The sequence below is a fragment of the Syngnathus scovelli genome, chromosome 6, assembly GCF_024217435.2.
Source record: "Syngnathus scovelli strain Florida chromosome 6, RoL_Ssco_1.2, whole genome shotgun sequence".
NCBI classification, from domain to species: domain Eukaryota; kingdom Metazoa; phylum Chordata; class Actinopteri; order Syngnathiformes; family Syngnathidae; genus Syngnathus; species Syngnathus scovelli.
In genome coordinates this window covers 10,548,427-10,567,452 of record NC_090852.1, presented here as the reverse complement: position 1 = coordinate 10,567,452, position 19,026 = coordinate 10,548,427, and the positions used below count along the sequence as shown (strand labels likewise).

The following is a 19,026-nucleotide window of genomic DNA, read 5'->3' as shown; positions in this document are numbered from 1 at the left end:
GAAAAGGCCTGCCATCAAAACCGAAACACATACTGTTCCCCCCCTGCTTAGTAATTCCGCTGGAGTCTGATGCAGTTTGTCAGTTGTCGTTTCCATGCTTTCATGCACACCTGGTAGCAACATTTTCATGGGAAAAGCAGCCGTACTTTGTTCTGCAATATCTCTGTTCAAACACTGAACAAAGCAAATACATAGACACATGCTACTTGATTGTCTGGGCCTAGTTTATATCTTGGGTCTGAAACATGTGACACCAGCGCTATGACACACCTTTTATAATTGGGATAAAAATACTGGCTGACCCGCGTGGAGACCATGTTAGATAAACACATGCTAATTAAGTCTGGTATTTTGATGACTAGAAGTTGCTCCAGAATGTGAGTCGCACCAGTGTTAAATGTTCCAGTTGGACAAAACTTTTTTTTCTAGCTAATGATTTATTTATTTTTTTTGGTCAAATTTGAAATACTTTATCTTCACTAGAATCCCACATCACATGGCGGACAAAGGTAGAATCCTGGCTGGTTTTTGCTACTTCTGACGCTGTAAATCCTGTCACGTCACATATTTGTTGCCATGACTACTGATTCAACTACTGTGCTTTTTATTCTGCTTGCATTTTTTCTTCAAATTTTGGTGCATTTCTACAACGTTCTGGGCACAAGCGATAACACACCAAAAGTATTTGCAAACCACCAAAAGAAAGTCAACTCAATTATGCAACAGGGATTTTGAGTGCCAGTCTGAGTCGCACTTGAGGATAAGTCACAGGACCAGCAAAATTCTTAAAAAAATTTAAAGTCCAACTTGTACTTGAAAAATATGTTGTATGCTAATTTTACTGAATTGTGTTTACTTGAACTCAGAGTTTGATTGGATTGTAAATCAATGAATAATTTATGCTTCTGTGAGTATTGTTCATTGGGTGTTTATTGCTCTAATATATATTCTTTCAATATACAAATCTTACATATGATATAAACAAAATGGAACGGTCAAATTGTAAATTTTATGCAGTTGTGTTGAAATTTCTAAGGTCTAGTATTGTGTCATCCTGATGACACAAAAAAAAAAGTATGAATGCTGATGACCTTGTCTCAATATACTCCTATACTGACTTATTCGTTATATAAAACGGAGCCTATTTAATTCAACACGATGTTGATGTACACGCAGGAAGCCATGACTGTCATTCTGTTATATGAATGCCAAATGATGGCTAAGCTGGTTAATCACAATTTATGGAAGAACATTCAATTGTTGTGCCTTTCGGTCTATGTTGCTGCTATAGCCAGATTTACACTTACAAGTTTGTGATCATTTTTAGATAAATGAAAGGAAACTGGAGAACTTTCCATGACACCCCAGATGATCTCTCACAGCACTCTAGTGTGCCAAGACACCTTTGTTGGCAATCATTGTTTTAATCAACAGCCAGTTAATGTAGGCAAGAATCTGAGAGGGAATTCCTCACCAGTTCCACCTACTGACTGTGCGCCAGTAAAATCAAGCTACACTAATCCTCCTGTGTTACCTCTGCCCCCACACACAGATAAGTTGATCTGCAACGCGTGCTAATGGCCTCAGCGTCTCAACACAGACAAGAAATCGAAGGATCTGTACAGATGTGTAAATTAGAGTGAACTCCCTTGATGATGCGAAGGGACAAAGCAAGTGTAGAGATATTTGCCAAGGAGGCCAGTCAATCTGAATCAAGGTCTAACAATCTATATAGAATGCTAATTAGACCAAAATCAAATGCAAGTAAATAGCATAAAGATGTCTTCATAAATGATAGCTTGTTATTGACGAGTGAAAACATAGTAGTGCCCTCCAAGTCGGCTTCTTATGGGTCCTTATGCGCATACGAAGCAGGCTTGCTAAGGTTGCCTTTGGCAAGTTCAAAATTCAATCAAAGAAAATTGATGTTGGTTTGAGTGTGTCCAATACATGTGGCAGGACAGCACATAACGTACATATGCCTCACCATAGTCTTGCTGGGCGTCATCCACTTTTATCTTCCTTGATCCTTGTTTCAACTGGCAGTGACTGATCGATGCAGTTCAGTTGTACTTTATGTGGAAATGTGTTTGTGTGTATGTGGGGGCGGGGGGTGTAGTAGTTTGTTACAATGCAACCTTTTGAGTCATGAAAGATGACTGAACACGCTGATCCTTAAGTGCTGATATGGAAATGAAAACCAGATAAATTGCTTTGACACAATATATTAGGATCCCATGTGGGAAAAGAACAGCTTGCGCGAAGCCGTTTGTGAAATTCCATCAAACCAGATGTGCGGTGATGATTTTTCACAACGGGGTCTGTCAGTGTTTCCACATTTGAATCGTCACATGATAGATTTAGAGGTTGATTCAGTTTGTTTTCTGATCTTATATTGCCTTTGACAAAATGATATCACCGCAAATTGCAACAGCAGCCTCCAGAGTATGTATAAGAATTCAGGAAAGTTTATCACGGTTGTTTTATCTCCTCATAGAAAGGAGAGCTTTGATACTGCTACCTTGGCGTTCATGCGAGGACAAGCCTGCTGAGCTGACAATTTTCTTTTAGACATGAATATAAGATGAGGCTTTAGACTCTGATAACACAGTGTAATGGCCCCACCAGGCAGAATCTATATCACTACAACCGCAATTAAAGAAAATGGTGCTTATGCACTTTAGCATGTGAGATGCCAAAGTAGATACAGTAAATGCTAAAGCACACTTAATTCATTAATACTGGATACTGGAGGCACTAGTTACATCCAGACAAGCTAATTCAACACGGGACCTGTACTCAAAACACAAATACATACGTTAAACACGGAACCTGTACTCGAAACACAAATACATTATATACATCAGATTTCATAGACACTTTCATATATATATATATATATATATATATTATATATCGGTCAAGGAGGTCATACTTTTGTCATACCGTAATGTCAATCCTTTCATGCAGCATTGCTAACATCGGTGCACTCAGTGGAATTCTCATGTATCACTCGACATTGGTTGATTGTCAAGGTCATGTTATTTACTACTCATATTTTTGCATATATTTATTAATACATCTATCAAGGAGGTCACACTTTCATTATGTTGTACTTATGTCAATCCATTCATGCAGCATTGCAAACATTGGTGCACTCGGTTGAATTCCAAGGTAACCCTCCACACTTGGTTTGATGATTGAACATTGATTTAAGGTCATGTTATTGATTACTCACACATTTGTTTATTCTTTTTCCAGGAAATCTGCTCTGTATTACAGTGTGGGCTAGTCTTACGTTGTTTCTATTTCCGCGCTTGTATCAATGTTAGTGTAGGATGTTGCACCTTTAATTATGTGAAGCACATTGAGTTACTTTATGTATTTATTTTTAAATAAAGATGCCTTTGCCTTGCCTTGTCTATCCGAAAAAATTCAAATTTGCGACAGCTCTTGTATGGGTTTTCAAGCAGTGTCTAGCGTGAAAGCGAACCACAAATGGAGGAGATTATGGGGGCAGTCGTGGAATATGTTGCAGGTGAAGAGGTCAGAAAATCTCACGGCAGCATGCATGTCATCAGTGATACGTTCATCCTCTCCTGCCATTCGAACAGCAAATGATGGATCCCACTCACCCCACACCGTTTGCTTTGAGGATAGTTGGCTTCAAGCATGGATCTCGGTGAAGAAACCCTAGTCTCAGACCCAACAATAATGCTTTAATCTGCCTGAAACTCCCCCTACAGATCAGACTCCTATAATCCCTTATAAGAAAGACGAGCCAGATGGTCATGAACAACTGCCGAGGGGGTCTAAGAATGAGCACATAGATGGGGATGCCTGGAGTTCCTGCCGCTGTTTACCTTGTGCTTCAAGTTACCACAGCAAGCCTGCTGAAGTGGATTGTGTATAGATGATGAGAGTACATTGCAAGAAGGTTGTTTGTGTGTGAGCGTGTGCATGTGTGTGCAAGTGTGTTTGTGTCCAACAAGATGCAGAAAAAGTCCAGAAAAAGAGACCCTTGTGTTTGTTTAACACAGTGCAATACTCTCTTTACAGAGTTGAGATACGGATTCAGAACTTCAGAGGCCAACTGGTTTACAGGCTGCAGCAGTCTTGTGACTGTGAGAGCGCCAATGGTACAGCAGAGTCTTATGAGCGTCGCCATACCTCTCTCCCTCCCTCTTGACAGCGAATGCTTAAGAATCCCGTTAAGTGACTTGTAGCAACCCACAGGCCCACTAACCTTCTACTGGGCACGGCACTAAACCGCATTCCAAAATGCCAGTCTTCTTGTCGCTAACAAAGGAGACATAACCACAAGCTGCAGTCAGACCCAGCATCACCTAATTAGTTTCCCTCAGGACACTGATTAAACTACAGTTAAAATGGACCCAGAGTGGAACGAAAGCATTAACATCAATTTATGAAGTAGTAAGTAAATACTGTATGAGTAGTGTGTGCTCATTAAAGGAAAATTACAATAGTATGAATTCAGGTATCGCACCACGGGATTTGTGAGGGGCAGTGGACAGCACATAGCTTCTATATTTGTGTGCTGAAGCTAAAACAAAAGAGAAACTTTGCATTTGAAGGCAACAAGATAGTTTGCCCAAAATACTGAAATTCTAAGCTGATTTTCCAGCTATTATGATACACTGTGTGCAGCAGTACTGAGATTTTGCCACAGAAAGGGGGTTAAGCTCAAATGGAGCTTTCAAGAGACCCAGGGGAGTAAATGCCATCAAGCAAATCCCCTGAGACTGCCCCTGGAGAAAGCTGCTAAAGGTTGACTTAATAGTCGTACCTCCTGGCGGCTTCTGATCTGTTAAATGTGCACAATGGGCCACAACGGACATACAGGAAACTGAACTATAATATCTAAGTGCAAGGTCTTTGCTCTGATCACATGCACTTTAAAATTCAAATGGTAAATTCTTAATCACAATAAATTAAGGATATATTAATGACAAAACGGATGACAATGCAGGAGAAAGTTGAGACTTGTGGACTAATTTCAAGTTGCTTTCAACTGAAACGTTAAGAATGCAATGTGGCTAGAGACTCCACTTCCTCTCTAATATATCAAGTCCGTTCCCTGTCAGCCTTAACAGCCTGTGTCACTGTGGTCAATATTTTAGTACGAAGGACTACTGAGTTCTGCTGCTTTCCCAGAAACGTGGCCAAAGACAAGAGAGACACATCGACATGATTTAACTCGGCTCTAAGTTCATCAGGGGAGACCTAATTGCTTATTTGGAATGGTGAAAATACTCCATAAAAGAGGAGTTTTGCTGCCTATCTTTCTTGAAATATTACTTGTACAGTAGTACAGTTTCACACCTAACTCTAACTCAGGGAAGAATGACAATTTACTATCTTACCGTTCCATTCAAACCATCATTACACACTTTCCACATTTACATTACACATATTTCACACTAATCTGTCAAATAAATTAGCTGCACATGTTAGAATTGCACTGCAGCTTCTGAGCATGCAGACGTCTGTTTTTTTATGGTAGTGAACAGACCAGTGAGGTGAATGTTATTGATCACAATTAATGATTTGCTGGAGTTGTCCTCTTCTATGTGGCTTCTGTGGTCACTTTTACTACTTGCATCAGTCACTTGAACTATTACATGGCTTGACCCACTTGGTGTTATTGATTTATTTCTGTTCAACAGACACAGTTTTTTAAAACTGTACTTATGTAATGGTGTAAAGAGAGAAATAATGTGCAAACTACAGAATTAAGTTCCACTATCATTTCCCAAAAAGTTTTGATGGGATAAGGGGGATGTGTACCATTTCATTACTGATGTCACGATTGCCATCTTGCTCTTCTTCACATGGTCGATTAGTCTTAATTGAGTCAAGAGTGTCTCTGCTGGTTTAAGGGCAATGATGAACTTCATTTCACCTATGCACTTAATTCCTTTCAGCCAATGTATTGATTATTTAGGCCAACATTATTTTAAAAGAATTCGAGTCTGATTCCTCCAGTACTCCTATTGTTGATGTGCATAATGGGGACGTTAAATTCCTAGCCCTACACATGTCAAAGCCTGGGAACTTGTAAAACACCTATACAGAGTTCACAAGAGATGCTGTATCAAGGTAAATCAATGTCAGATTTAAAGAATCCCCCATCCGCTAAGCCTTTCAGAGCCTTCTCATTCTCCTGCACCAACATTTACATCAAGTGTGCAGTGAAGAACACCCCCCAAGGCATTTTGCTCGTCTCTGCCAATTACTTGGTTCTTCTCTCTGTGAAATGAGTAATGATAAGAGGGTGATATAGATACTGCATCTCGCCCTGAAGCAGCACACAGCAGTGCTCTTTGCAGCCCCGAGTCTATCAATGTGCAGCTCTGTACTTTTTTTTGTATAGCGAGCAGGCCAAGAGATAGTTGCTGGTTTGTGTGATGAATGTGTACGTGTGTGATTTTTCAATGCTGACCTGTTCACAGCTGGGCTCAAGGCTAATGATTTCGATAGCCTCCAGTGTGTCCCAGTTAGAATCGGCTCATAAGCCAGTGGCATGGTGGGCAGCACTTGATATGGATATGGGGTGTTTTTATGTTTCAAGCTTGGCTGGATTCACACAAAAGCCTGGCCCCATAACCCATAAGCCTTATAATCCACTCTGTAAACATTTCAAGGGATTCCCACTTTCACAAAAGATGCCCATGCTTGGCCACCCAGTGGAGCCCGCCACACATTTGTTTTGGTTTTTCAGTCACTCAGCATGTTTGGTTATGAAAGCTCTATTAGATCATGAGTTTTTCTTTAATAGCAAACACATTTAAGAATGGAGTCATGACAAGATGCACAAATTACCACAGTAAAACAATAAATTCCAAGTGTTGGGTTCATCCTCTGGTGTTATGTAACTTAAAATAAATAAAAACAAAAATAAAGTAAAAATAAATAAATAAAATAAATAAATAAGTAAAATAAATTAAAAACAAATAATATTTATATACATTATATATGTAGTATATTTCAACATAAAATTGAACTACTATCCTGACCCCACTGAACTCTTATTCTCGATGCCACCATAATCTATCCCACTCCCCATCCCTTCCCTCCTCTGGCCACACACAAAAGAGCTGGTGCAATAGCACTGCCTGTGTCCTGACATCCAGGAATAGAAACTTACACGCCAAAAAACAGGCACAGACCCTCTGATGTAATAATTAGAAACGCATGACTGCACTGACTACACGACTGTGTTGAGCCTTCAAGATTTTCACATATTGTTCATAAATAGCAAGATGGACTGCGCTTTACTCAGTCAACTTTTGATCACATTTGTTATTCCACATTTGCATCAAAAACATCTACTTGACAGTGTGATGTGATGAAGTAATAAGGCACTTACCCAGAAGATGAGATTGAAGATGAACATCAAGTATTTCAAGCAGCAAAGGCAGCCTCTTGCCATGTTAAACTTCTTGAATTCTAAAAGGAACACAAATGATAGATCCAGGTAAAAGACCACGTATTTGCTCCCTTTGGGTGAGCTGTACTTGTTGTTGCTCTTGTCTCCCGTGCTGGCCTCAGCTGCTGCCGTTGCAGCCTGACCCTGCTGAGTATTTTTACGTGGCCCCGTGGAGCCGTAGAAAGCGCCGGCCGTGAAGCCGCGGCCACCAAATGGGCGGCCAGACGTGGAGGCTTGAGGAAAATCAGAGTCACAGCTTTCGACTGAAGGGCTACGATGAATGGCTGATTCCTCACTGCTGGACTTCTCCATGCTCTAGCGCTACTGCTGCTGATGATGAAGAGCTCCCTGACTCACAGTCTAACATAGTCTCAGAGGTGACAGGACAGAACAACGTGCCCTCCAAGTCTGCACTGTTTCCCAACCAGATAAAAAAAAAGATGAAAAACGTACAGATGAAAATCAAATTACATCCACGCCAAGTCAAACAGCTGAGCCGAGTAATTTGAGTCTGAAAGAGTCCAGTGAAAAAGTGAGTGGAGCTGTGCTGCTTAAGCTTGCTGCTGCTGTCTTGCTTTCAGTGTCCTGAAGTAGCTGTGCAGGATGCTCCTAGTTACAGTCTTACTCATCTCGAGACAAGGTAACTTTCCCAATTGCAAGTGGGAACCCGGTCGGTCTCAACTGCTCCACGCTTCCTCTCCTGCTGACCCGGTAACCTTTCTCACCCCGACACTCAGCTTCTCTTCTGCAAAGTGTGCAATTTGTTTTCCCACCGTTGCACGCTTGTCTGCTCAAGTGTAGTGTGCTGTGATCAGCAGCCCTGTCCCCCGCACTGCCTGTGCCCGGCTCTCCCGGTAGCTGCAGCCCGACTGATGTGCCGCTCAGTAGAGATGTTGGGTATTGCCTGTTCCCCACTGTGCTCACTACCCTTCTCTTACTCTCTCCCTCTCTCTCCCTCTAGCAACTCCTCCCCACTGCTGAGCAGACAGCCAATGTAGCAGCTGAAGGAAGATCCAAGCTCCACCTCTCCACTCCCAGTGTCTTTAATAAGCTCATCGCTGTGTTTGCTTTGACTATACATGTTCAGCAATTCGTACAGTCAGGGGACATGAAAAGTCGGAGATGAATTCAACACTGATTAAAGACTAAGAGAGGACATGACGTGCGTCACAGCTATATGGCTTCTCTCTGCTGCTTTAGAGTTGGGGGCAGAGGAGAGTGCGTGACATTTTGCAAGTGCAAACGTCCAAGCACAATTCCTCATGATTTGTGTTCTCAGTCTTAACAGTCTAAACTTCGGCTGTTATAAATTTACCACAATTCGTTTGGCAGATGGTAATTTATTTGCCATTTTATAAAACGGGCTGAAATATTGGGCAGCTCTCTGATGTGGCTTGGGGATGAAGAACTGCAGCTGCAATTTGCAGTGAGTCTGTGTTCTTCATCATAACACTGCCCACATCCATGTAAGAGGATATAATTTACTGGCAATGAGCTGGCTTCGGAATTGTCACCAAACGAATCAAAAGGGACTGGGGACTTTAAGATGCTCAGCACGCTCCAAGGCATAGTCAGGGTCAAATACCAAATAGTGCCGGTGAGTCACACACTAAACTGACAAGTTAATACAGGGCTTTGATTTAAACTGGATCTCATGCTCTAACCTATGGTGTCAGGTCTGCCTAACCAGAACCAGTGGAGAATTGCGGAATAAAATAAGGAGTGGCAAGGTAATTACTCCACTGCTTATTATAACATTTAAGTTGTTCCTCTATGCCTAATTTTGATTTCATCCTGAATGGACTGCAACTAATTGTAATAACATTGTAATTGCCCTCACTGACTCGCAAGAGAGCCGTTTCTTCACCACTATCTTGAGATTGCTTACACGGTAATTGTGTATGGTATTGGTCCGCAATGAGTAGGTTTCCAGCTTGGTCTCCAGTCACGAGGATGAAGAATTTCAACGACCGAGTATTTCTTTACAGAACTGAAAGGTAAAGCCGTGTGCCTGGTTTGTGGCACACAGGTCGCTGTGTTTAAATAATATAATTTGAGTCGCCACTACACGACCAAGCATGAGGAAAAATACAGAAATCTGTCTAATAAAGAGCGCGCAACAGAGGCTGATGCATTGCTAGCAAAACTGCAAGCCCAACAAGGACTTTTTATCAAACTTCACACCCAGAGATGCAGCAGTCAGGACAAGTTTTGTCATTTCCCACAAAATTGCCAGAAAAAGTAAGCCGTTTACTGACGGAGAGTTTATTAAGGAGTGCTTATTGGACTCTGTTGCACTGATATGCCCGGAGAAAAAGAGCGCATTTGAGAATGTGTCACTCTCAACACAAAAATAGAGATTAAAATTATATTAAATTTAGTGAAAGACAAGGCAGATTGCAAAAAAGTAGAAAACAGAGTGTTTGGGAGGCTATACATTTTGTTCAGTTTATCATTGAATTAGCTTTCCGTGTTCAGAACAAAATCAAGGCACTTGGCGGGTCACGCTAACATTTTCTCAAAGTTTTTAGCAGATGGTGAAATATTTGTGACAGATTGTTCCAATAACCTTTGATTGAAACATTATGCCTTTGGCCCTTTGAGTTGAATATGTTATTGACAAAACCTAATCAATCAGTGTTGGAATCTTTAATTCTCACTGAATCTTTTTAGTTTTATTCATTCGACCTTAACGTTTTGACAACTGATTAAAAACTGCACAAGCTAAACAACCACAAAAAACAACACGATTAAGATGAAATATAACAATTTACAATTTAAATAAAAATGATACTCTCCAATTTTGTGTGAATCTACAACCAGATATTTTACATGAGAGCTTCCACTGTCATTGAATATGTCGTGAATGGACTGTACATGTGCGGCGCTCTCTGGTTCGACACATCTATCAGACCTCAGTGGGGCTCTAAGTATGCATGTTGCAGTCTTTACGAGCAGCCTAAAGGATACTTCTGGAATAATTTCCCTCCTGAACCTTGCACGGAATCACAAATCTACTCCAATCAATAATATGTTCTGCGCTGCTGCTTCAGGTATACAGCATAGCGAGATGAGAGAATAGTACAGTTCAACTCAGGTGTAACAATTGTCTGCAGAATGACACAAAGCAAATGAGGCCACACAAGGGAAGAAAAGAAAATGAAAGAAAAATAAGTGAAGACTGGAACAAAACACAGGATAATGTTTCTATTAAAAAAAAGAAAAGAAAGAAAACAAGTCAATTTTCTGCATTCCCTTAAATACTGCTGTTGTCCTGTCTCTGTTAAGGCTGGCGGACTCTCCCAATCGCTAACTTGACCCTTCTTCAACCTCTTTTAAAAGGAGTCTGAGGATAAAAAAACAGGTGGAAAACGCCAGCTTTTACAGGCAGTGTAACAGAGGACAGGTACTCTTGTTGAAGCCAATCAAAAGAAAAGTGTAAAAGCTTCTTTTATCTAGAATATTTTAATGAAAATTGTTGGATGTATCCACAGTAATCTCATCAGGAGACCTATTTTCTAAAACTTCCACTTTTACAACATAAAACACTTTTTCTTCAAAGACCCTAATTCCACTGTCAAGGTTATACTGTGAGTAAATACTCAGACCAAAGTTGTGAGAGGACAAACTGTATCGCCAATATTAAAAAATCAAAGTGTCTACAGGTAAACAAAATACAGCCCAACTTCAGTCAAAGACAACAAAAATAACCTCATTGACGGGGTGACAAAGATTTTTAGTTTATTGTTACACTGTTCAGTTACAGATTTGGATTATGGCTAAAAATGATTAGACCTTATTAAGGTGGCAAGCGCTGCAGTCTATAATTCATCAGCACTTAATGAAAAATGCAATTTTGCACATGACTAACTCCCAACTTTAATAGTCACGCCGCTACACTTGCCATTGCATTATGCAGCAGGGAACAGGAACCAAAAGAATAAACTTGATGAGTAAAACCTACTGGGCCAGTTTGTATTACGAAGCCAAGCATCAGAGTGGAAGAAAGCACTCTTAAAATATCCCACAACATGGAGTATCTCACGAGAGCAGTGACAAAAAAATGAACACTATCAGTGGAGCAGGAATGGAGTAGTTTAATTTTGAAAACAAAACATTATTCCGTCCATTTCTACTTTTACTACTTTTTTCTTGATTGTGCTGTAACGTTGAGTTAACACTTACTAATGGAACTGCAGCTTCGGGTAATAACAGAAACGTGTGCGGTAAAGGCAGCTTGCTCCAAAATATCAGCATAAGTGTTTTTGCCGATTGCCGACATAAACCAAACCTCTCATTCAAAATGAAATCTTTATCAAAATGGGCTTGATCTGATCAGAATATTCTGAATGGGCTGTGTACATGAAGTATTTTTTATTCAGATCAGCCTTTAATCAGAATAAATGTGTCCATAGCTAGTGGCAGTGTGGCTGTCCATGTCACTCACTCGATGAACTCTGTGATTGACTGGCGATCAGTCCAGACCTTTCACCCAAAGTTAGCTGGGATAGACTCCAGTTGTGACCCTGGACATTATGTTTCCAGGCAAGCACTGTTGCCTGAAAAACAACAGGACATGGTGTCTTGACAAGCAAGTCTGGACAGGCAATTTTACCCCTTTGTATTAAAGTTTTGTAGAAAGCCCTAAAACACTGATTACAGGGAACTGCCCCACAAGTGTGACAGTTTAGGGGCCGGGCATTTTACGGCAAATAGCGTGACCAGTCTGCCAATGGCCACGGTGGCCCTATTTGTTCATGTCGAGCACTGTGGAATTTTTTGGTCAGAGTCATCCAGAGATTTTCACGGTCTATCCATGATGAGTCTTGGGGCAAAGGCGCAGCTGAGTCCCAGAAACTGAAAGTGTGGCATAGTTTGGTTGCTCGTCTTTTTTATTTTGGGCTTGTCACATTCTGATGGGGCCAATCACATTTCTCATATTATAACAGGTGTGATACATTTTTCACATTCTTTGGCTGCTTTTCTATAGATGGCATATTGACACCAGACAGCTTTGGAACAAATTTGTGGTTGTGATTGCCTCAATTCTCCATTTCCCAGACCGCGAGCAATGTATCAGACTAGGCTGAAGGGAATGCAGAGTACCGCCCCAGGCCTGTAAATCATCACAACCTGGGAGGCGGCATGATTGAATGTGATAAAATGGCCATCATACACACTAACTTTTTGTGAGGGCTGTGAAAAAACATGGTATAATTCGACAAAATGAGCACCAAATGACTCAGAACGTGAAAACATTCAAATGTGTGAAATGCTTGGGAAAATAAAGTCCTCTCGTCCCACTACCGATTAGTTCCAAATTTGTTATGGCTTGTTACGTATTGCACATTTTATTGCATTCACCCTGTTTTACTATAGACAACTTGGTTTCTCGACTGCACCGAGACTGCCATGGTAATTTTTTACAGTTTAAAAATCTGTGCTAGTATCCACACCTCAATGTCTCATTCCGGATGCGTTGTTTCTCTCAGTCACTATATTCTGTTTTAGGTATTCTGATTACCTTCATTTTTTTTTAAATTTCATACAGATTAAAAAAAAACACGTGATCCCCGTAATATATTTTCATATTTTAAGTGTGTTATATTTTACAGTTGGATTTCAATGACATTTTTATTTATGAAAACTCCATGCACCATAATTTGCAGCCAGCCTCAGAGTTCACTAAGAGCGAGTCCTGTCCTTCTTCTGCCCATGACCGGCTCACTGACCTCAGTCGTATCTTAAAGGTTGTCTCCTTGCCTGCAGCTTAACGTGATGATGCATTAGTTTAGTTTTTTGGGGATCTGAAATGTACATCTCACGCATGAGAAACTGCTGTACAGTGATTTTACTGTCTCAAACTTAATTTATATCCTGCCAAAGGCAGATGCAGCTGACGCAAACCTCAAAGGATTATATTGACCTTCACTCATACAATCTTGTTACAATATGCAACACTGTTAATCAAGTTTCTCATTTTATGCTTATCTGGTCACAATCACAGCATACACCGGGAATCTTTACCAAAACACGCAAAGAGGGTTTGATTGTGCGTCACATACTTTTATATTTTATACTATTTATTATTCCACCCATATATTTTTTTTTCCCCAGACAAAATTTGTTGGATTGGATAGCTAGCATTTCTTATTCCACAATTAGGATTTGTAGCTGAATGACATCAAATGTGTCTTCCAGGTAGAATTTATCACTTTTTATGCCTTTTATACTGTGACGATAAATATCTATGATTTAAAGTCTGGACAAGGTCAGCAACTCAGCCCTTAAAGTATTGTTCAGTTCGAGAGAATCACACTGAAACTCACCTAAGCACAAAAAGCTCGAGCATCTAACATAAATTCTTCCCAAAACCCAAATGCCATCAATATGTTAAATGATGCTACATAAATAAATAAATGAATGAATAAATGTGTCACGGTGTGAAGGAATCTAACGATGTCCTCTGCAGTGATAATTAGCTGCTTCTCATATGGTCTTTGCTCAGCTTACAAAAGGAATTTCTGCTGTATCACTTTACAAAGTCATTGTGAGAGCTGCAGACATAGAAATGACATTTAAGAGCATGTGATCCTGAGATGGATATATGATCAAGGAGGATGTAAGGAAGGGATTAAAACTACAAAGGGTTTCTACACACTATTAATTTTAGCAGGAAAAATAAAACAGACATTCCACCAGCTATCATAAATGGGGTCTGCGTGGAGAGGGTGTCCTCCTTCCGCTACCTGGGAGTCCACATTGAGGAGGATTTCACCTGGAGCGTAAACACCTCTGAGCTGCCCAGCGAAGACTCTACTTCCTAAGGGTGCTTAGGAGGTACAACATTACGCAAAGACTGCTGGTGTCTTTCTATCGCTGTTCCATAGAAAGCACTTTAACGTATTGTATATGTGTTTGGTACTCTAGCTGCACTGCAGCTCAGAGGAAAAAGCTCCAAGGGGTCATCAACACAGCACAGAAGATCGTTGGCTGCCCTCTCCCCACACTGGAAAACCTACACAGAACCCGCTGTCTCAAAAAAACACAGAACCTTCTGAAGGACATTTCCCACACTGGCCACTCCCTTTTCGAACTGTCGCCATCAGGCAGACGCTACAGATCGATTAGGTTAAGGACGAGCAGATTTGCAAACAGTTTTTACCCCACAGCGGTAGTCACGTTAAATGCCGCTAAAAAAAATGATTGTCGGTGTATGTCTGTGTATGTTCTTCTGTAGGTCTTTTAGATTGTACTTTTTTAATCTTTTTATTCTATTTATTTATTTTATTTTATGCACTGATCAGCTGGCACTTTTACATTTCGTTGTACAAATGAGACAATGACAATAAAGATCTATTCTATTCTATTCTATTCTATTCTATTCTATTCTATTCTATTCTATTCTATTCTACTCAATGTCCCGCTACTGGGTGTCTTTGGATCCTACAGACTGTTAGGCAGCGTGCAAGAGGACCACATTTGTTGAGTTTAGAAAGAAACAAGAATCCACAAGAAAATTAAAACACACCCAAGTCCTCTATTTGATCAAATTTCACCAGAAAATAATCATACTTTGATTGGTTTGATATTTATGTCTCTATTGTGCCCTTCCATAGCACACAATGAGATGATTTTGGTTTGAAAGTCCTGCTTTTCGTCAAATCATTGTGAGGTTAGTCACAACAAAAACGTCAATAACATTGGATGTAAAGGGTGCTAATCAAGAATTTATTACCATGATTTAAGAAGCCAACAATGGAGGCATAAAAGAGCCTATGTTTGAATTTGTTCCCTGCAGGAAAGCAGAGCAGGAGGGGGATGTCACAATGACAGCAGCTAGAGGATTTTATATTCCACAAAGATCAAGTGGCAAATATTACGGGTTAAGTGGTCTTTCGAGGAACTAAAACGAAACGTTTAGTGCTTAGCAATGAGATGTTTTACATGTTGGATCCTGACATTTGTAAAACGGTACTTGTTTCCATTGTAAGTCACGGGTCCATAACTATGAGGTTCTAAATGGACGGATAAAATAAAAATGGAAGAACTTTATAAAGACCAGACACAACATGCTTTGGGATACACCTGCTAATAACTCACAGATCTCATCTGCACATGTGGGAGAATCAGGTGTAAAAACAGGGCTAAAATACAACAAGCACTTTTGTATGATAGTGTGCACCTTAATGCTTGAGGCCATGATTAAGTCTGCATGCCTTAAGTGACAAAACGACAAGTGCACTTTGTGCCATGTTCTACAAATGTCCTACTTGTGTCACCCTCACATCCCGGTGTTTATCCTGGGTTTCTCGCTGCACACATCCACTCAAATATAAATTAAATCTTAACTAAGCTTAACTGTCATGTCCTCACAGAGGCCTGTCAGTGTAAGGAGAAACATCAACTCTCTCGTGGTTGCTATGATCCAAATCACAGCTTTCTCCTGGTTTTGAATATGAAGTTGGTAGCCCAAAAAACCTATCTTACCCATAATGCACTGTGTGACCCAGAGATCTGCAAGTGGCTTACTAGTTGATTAATCACTCACTAAACCGCTTATTTTTCCTTGAATATTAATTTCCCATTTTAGCATGCCATTTTGGACAATTGTAAGCCTCATATCAGAGCAATCTAATTATATCTTAAATTGGACTTTTGTGTTAGTCATATTTTTCTATTTAGCGGTTCTTTTCTTTTCACACGTTCCATTCACAAAACCCTGGGGACGTGCCTCAATCTAAACTTAATTCCATTAAACACGTCCAGAGTTGTGTGACACAAAGTGGGACACACAAGAGATTGTACAAGTGTGCTTACTTAAGACATCAATAAAAAGGAGGATAGTCAGTTGCGATTGTAATGCAGCGCAGTATCAGTAATGTGTGGGTCAACCCATGCTGTCTGTCGCAAAGAGGTCAAATGGTGGTGACGTGTTTCACTGAACCATACATGAATCCCAGAGTAGGCTTAAGCATAAATCAAGGGTGACATAGTGCTCCTGATGCTAATCAAAGGCGTGAGCGGCTTAAACTCAATGCAATAACTGAGTATAAAATGGAGCAACAGCGATACAAATCTAGGGTGAGCCTCTGAATTCAAACTTTGACTATGACTTTTCTGGCCTTGCGCCTTTGAAAGCTGGCATATAGGCGCCCTTGAAAAATATGCAGACTTCTTCCACTGCTACATTATAGATTCCCTTGATACTCCATGTGTATGTTATTCAAAAGAGATTTGCAATGATTGCATGTTGAGTGTAAGGAAAAGGTGGCCAATTACTTGTCATTAAAATCATTTAGGGTTGACAAAATATTCAAGAGAGAGATTAAAGCTTTCAGCTATAGTTCAAACAAATCAAAACATCACGTCAATGATTTTTAACAATGGTCCTCATTACTAAAAAAAATCAACTCTTTTTAATACTATATTTTTACCCATTGTTGATTAATCAATTATTCTTGACATATTGAGAACTTTGCACACTCATTAGGCTATGAAACAAAACAGGTACTTGCAGAGTCGTCATAACCTTTATAACTTAAAACTTGTGAAGTTATTAATTTAAGATTCTCTTCTTCCGTAAAACAACTTCAGTTAGTGAGCTAAAAATTGGGAGGGGAAATGAGGCGTCTTTTTTTGCACACTAGGAAGTGAAAGATTACTTGAAGGCCGTGTCATATGGATAGAATGGCAACCGCAACGGAAGCGATGCCACTCAAGAGCTCAAATTTCCAGAACCTGCTACTAATGTGGGTGTAACATTAAAACTATTTACGGCTGCGGAGGTACAGTATTATATACGTTCGTAGGATTTTGATTTGCTCTGGATCATCAAAGCCCAGAGGGTGAGATGGGTCCATGTGGCGCCTCATAAGCAATGCGACACATTGCTTAAATATCCTCCTGTGCTGCAGGGAAATGGGTTATAGGGCACACAGGAGCGCTCACAGATAAAAATGTCTTCTCAGTACAACAGCAGATGGAAAGGGTCAGGGAGGGTTTATGGATCTTTACAGACAATCAGTGAGATGTACAAAAGGGTCAGTTTACACAGCCAACAAGGTCACCATTTTCTTTTTTTTTTCATTCTCTGGTTTCTAAGCAAAACCTAAAAAAAAAAAAAAAAAAAAACATCGCCTTTATATTGTAAAATGAAAATGAGTGATGGAGTTGATGTATATTAAATCTACCTGGGATAAGGTGCTTGGCTGTGTTCATCACTACTTTGGCTGCCATCCATCCATCCATCCATCCATCCATCCATCCATCCATCCATCCATCCATCCATCCATCCATCCATCCATCCATCCATCCATCCATCCATCCATCCATCCATCCATCCATCCATCCATCCATCCATCCATCCATCCATCCATCCATCCATCTTCTGTACATATATACCATGTGGAGCTGCTAAACTAATTTTCACAGTTAACATTGCGATAACGTGACAATAAAGGAATTCAATTTAATTAAATTCAATTCAATTCTATCTGCGCCACTCTACGAATACACCAAAAGAAAAAAGACTCCACCCATGGGCACAGTTAGACTGCACTTTGCCCTAGACTTGCACCGGACGTGAAAATTAGGCCCAAAGAGTTTTTATCATACTATGGTTGTGGTATACTATAGATCATCTGTACTGCACAAAGTTCCTTCTTGAACTTTCCCAACAATGCAAGTGTTCATTCCTTGTATTGTTTCTTCTGCCAGATAATGGCTGGTTATTTAAGCTTCGTTTTATTCTTCCCATCTGGGTAGCTGTTCTCTCCCCTCACTTCCGAGCAGGCAGTTTAGGGTTCTGTTCCGACTCACTGAGCGTGTGAATCAGAATGTGCAAGGTTGTCTGCCTCGATATGTACCCTGTGATTGACTGGCAACAAGTCCAGTGTGCAGTCCACCTTTTACACAGTCAGCTGCCATAGACTTGACCCTAAACAGGAATAACGGTATAGAAAATGGGTGGCTCAGAGATGGATAATTTTTCAAAAATGGCCCTGTAAAGCACAATAATGAAATAACTAAAAGGTATCAAACCTCACTGACAAAGCTTAAATCTGTCATAAAAGACAGTTGGCCTACAAATGTCTCAACCATGGTGTGTATCACAGCTTCTCTAATACTTCCCCAATATGACTGACGAGAAAGAGAGGATTGAAGTACTGCATAAAACATCAAGTTTTCAGAAAGTGTCTCACCGTGATCTTTTTAATGCCACTTGGATGCTTGCTTATCATAAGAGTATGGTAATATGTTATGTTTACAGCTTCTGCTGACAACATAAGGTATATCTGCATAACCTTGTATGTATATATTATTCATGTTTATACAAGATGCATACATTTACGGTACATCATTAATAATGCTCAGTTTTTCATGATCCTGTCAGAGAGATATTTTATTCACAATAGTTTATTACGCTTGCTCTGCTTTGTGGCAGTGCAGGATGAACAGATTGGAATGGTGTTTTCATACATTTGACATATCATTTTGCAAAGAGAGAAAGGAGAGAATATAAAACATACCACTGAAACAAATAAATGATTGGAAAAACACCACTTTGACAAAGT

At 40.1% G+C, this 19,026-nt stretch overlaps 1 protein-coding gene across 2 annotated transcripts in view; it reads right to left on the bottom strand.

Moving 5' to 3' along the window:
- The window catches only part of tspan9a (tetraspanin 9a), a 138,546-nt gene that overhangs the window by 53,293 nt on the left and 66,227 nt on the right, over positions 1-19,026 (bottom strand). Inside the window, exon 3 of one of the 2 annotated variants that reach the window (XM_049724411.2) lies at positions 7,391-7,470. In XM_049724411.2, coding sequence (XP_049580368.1) covers positions 7,391-7,453 — 63 coding nt within the window. In that variant the 5' untranslated portion in view covers positions 7,454-7,470. Of the gene's footprint in view, positions 1-7,390; positions 8,396-19,026 lie in introns of those variants that run through there. The other variant, XM_049724410.2, reaches the window with a different exon arrangement.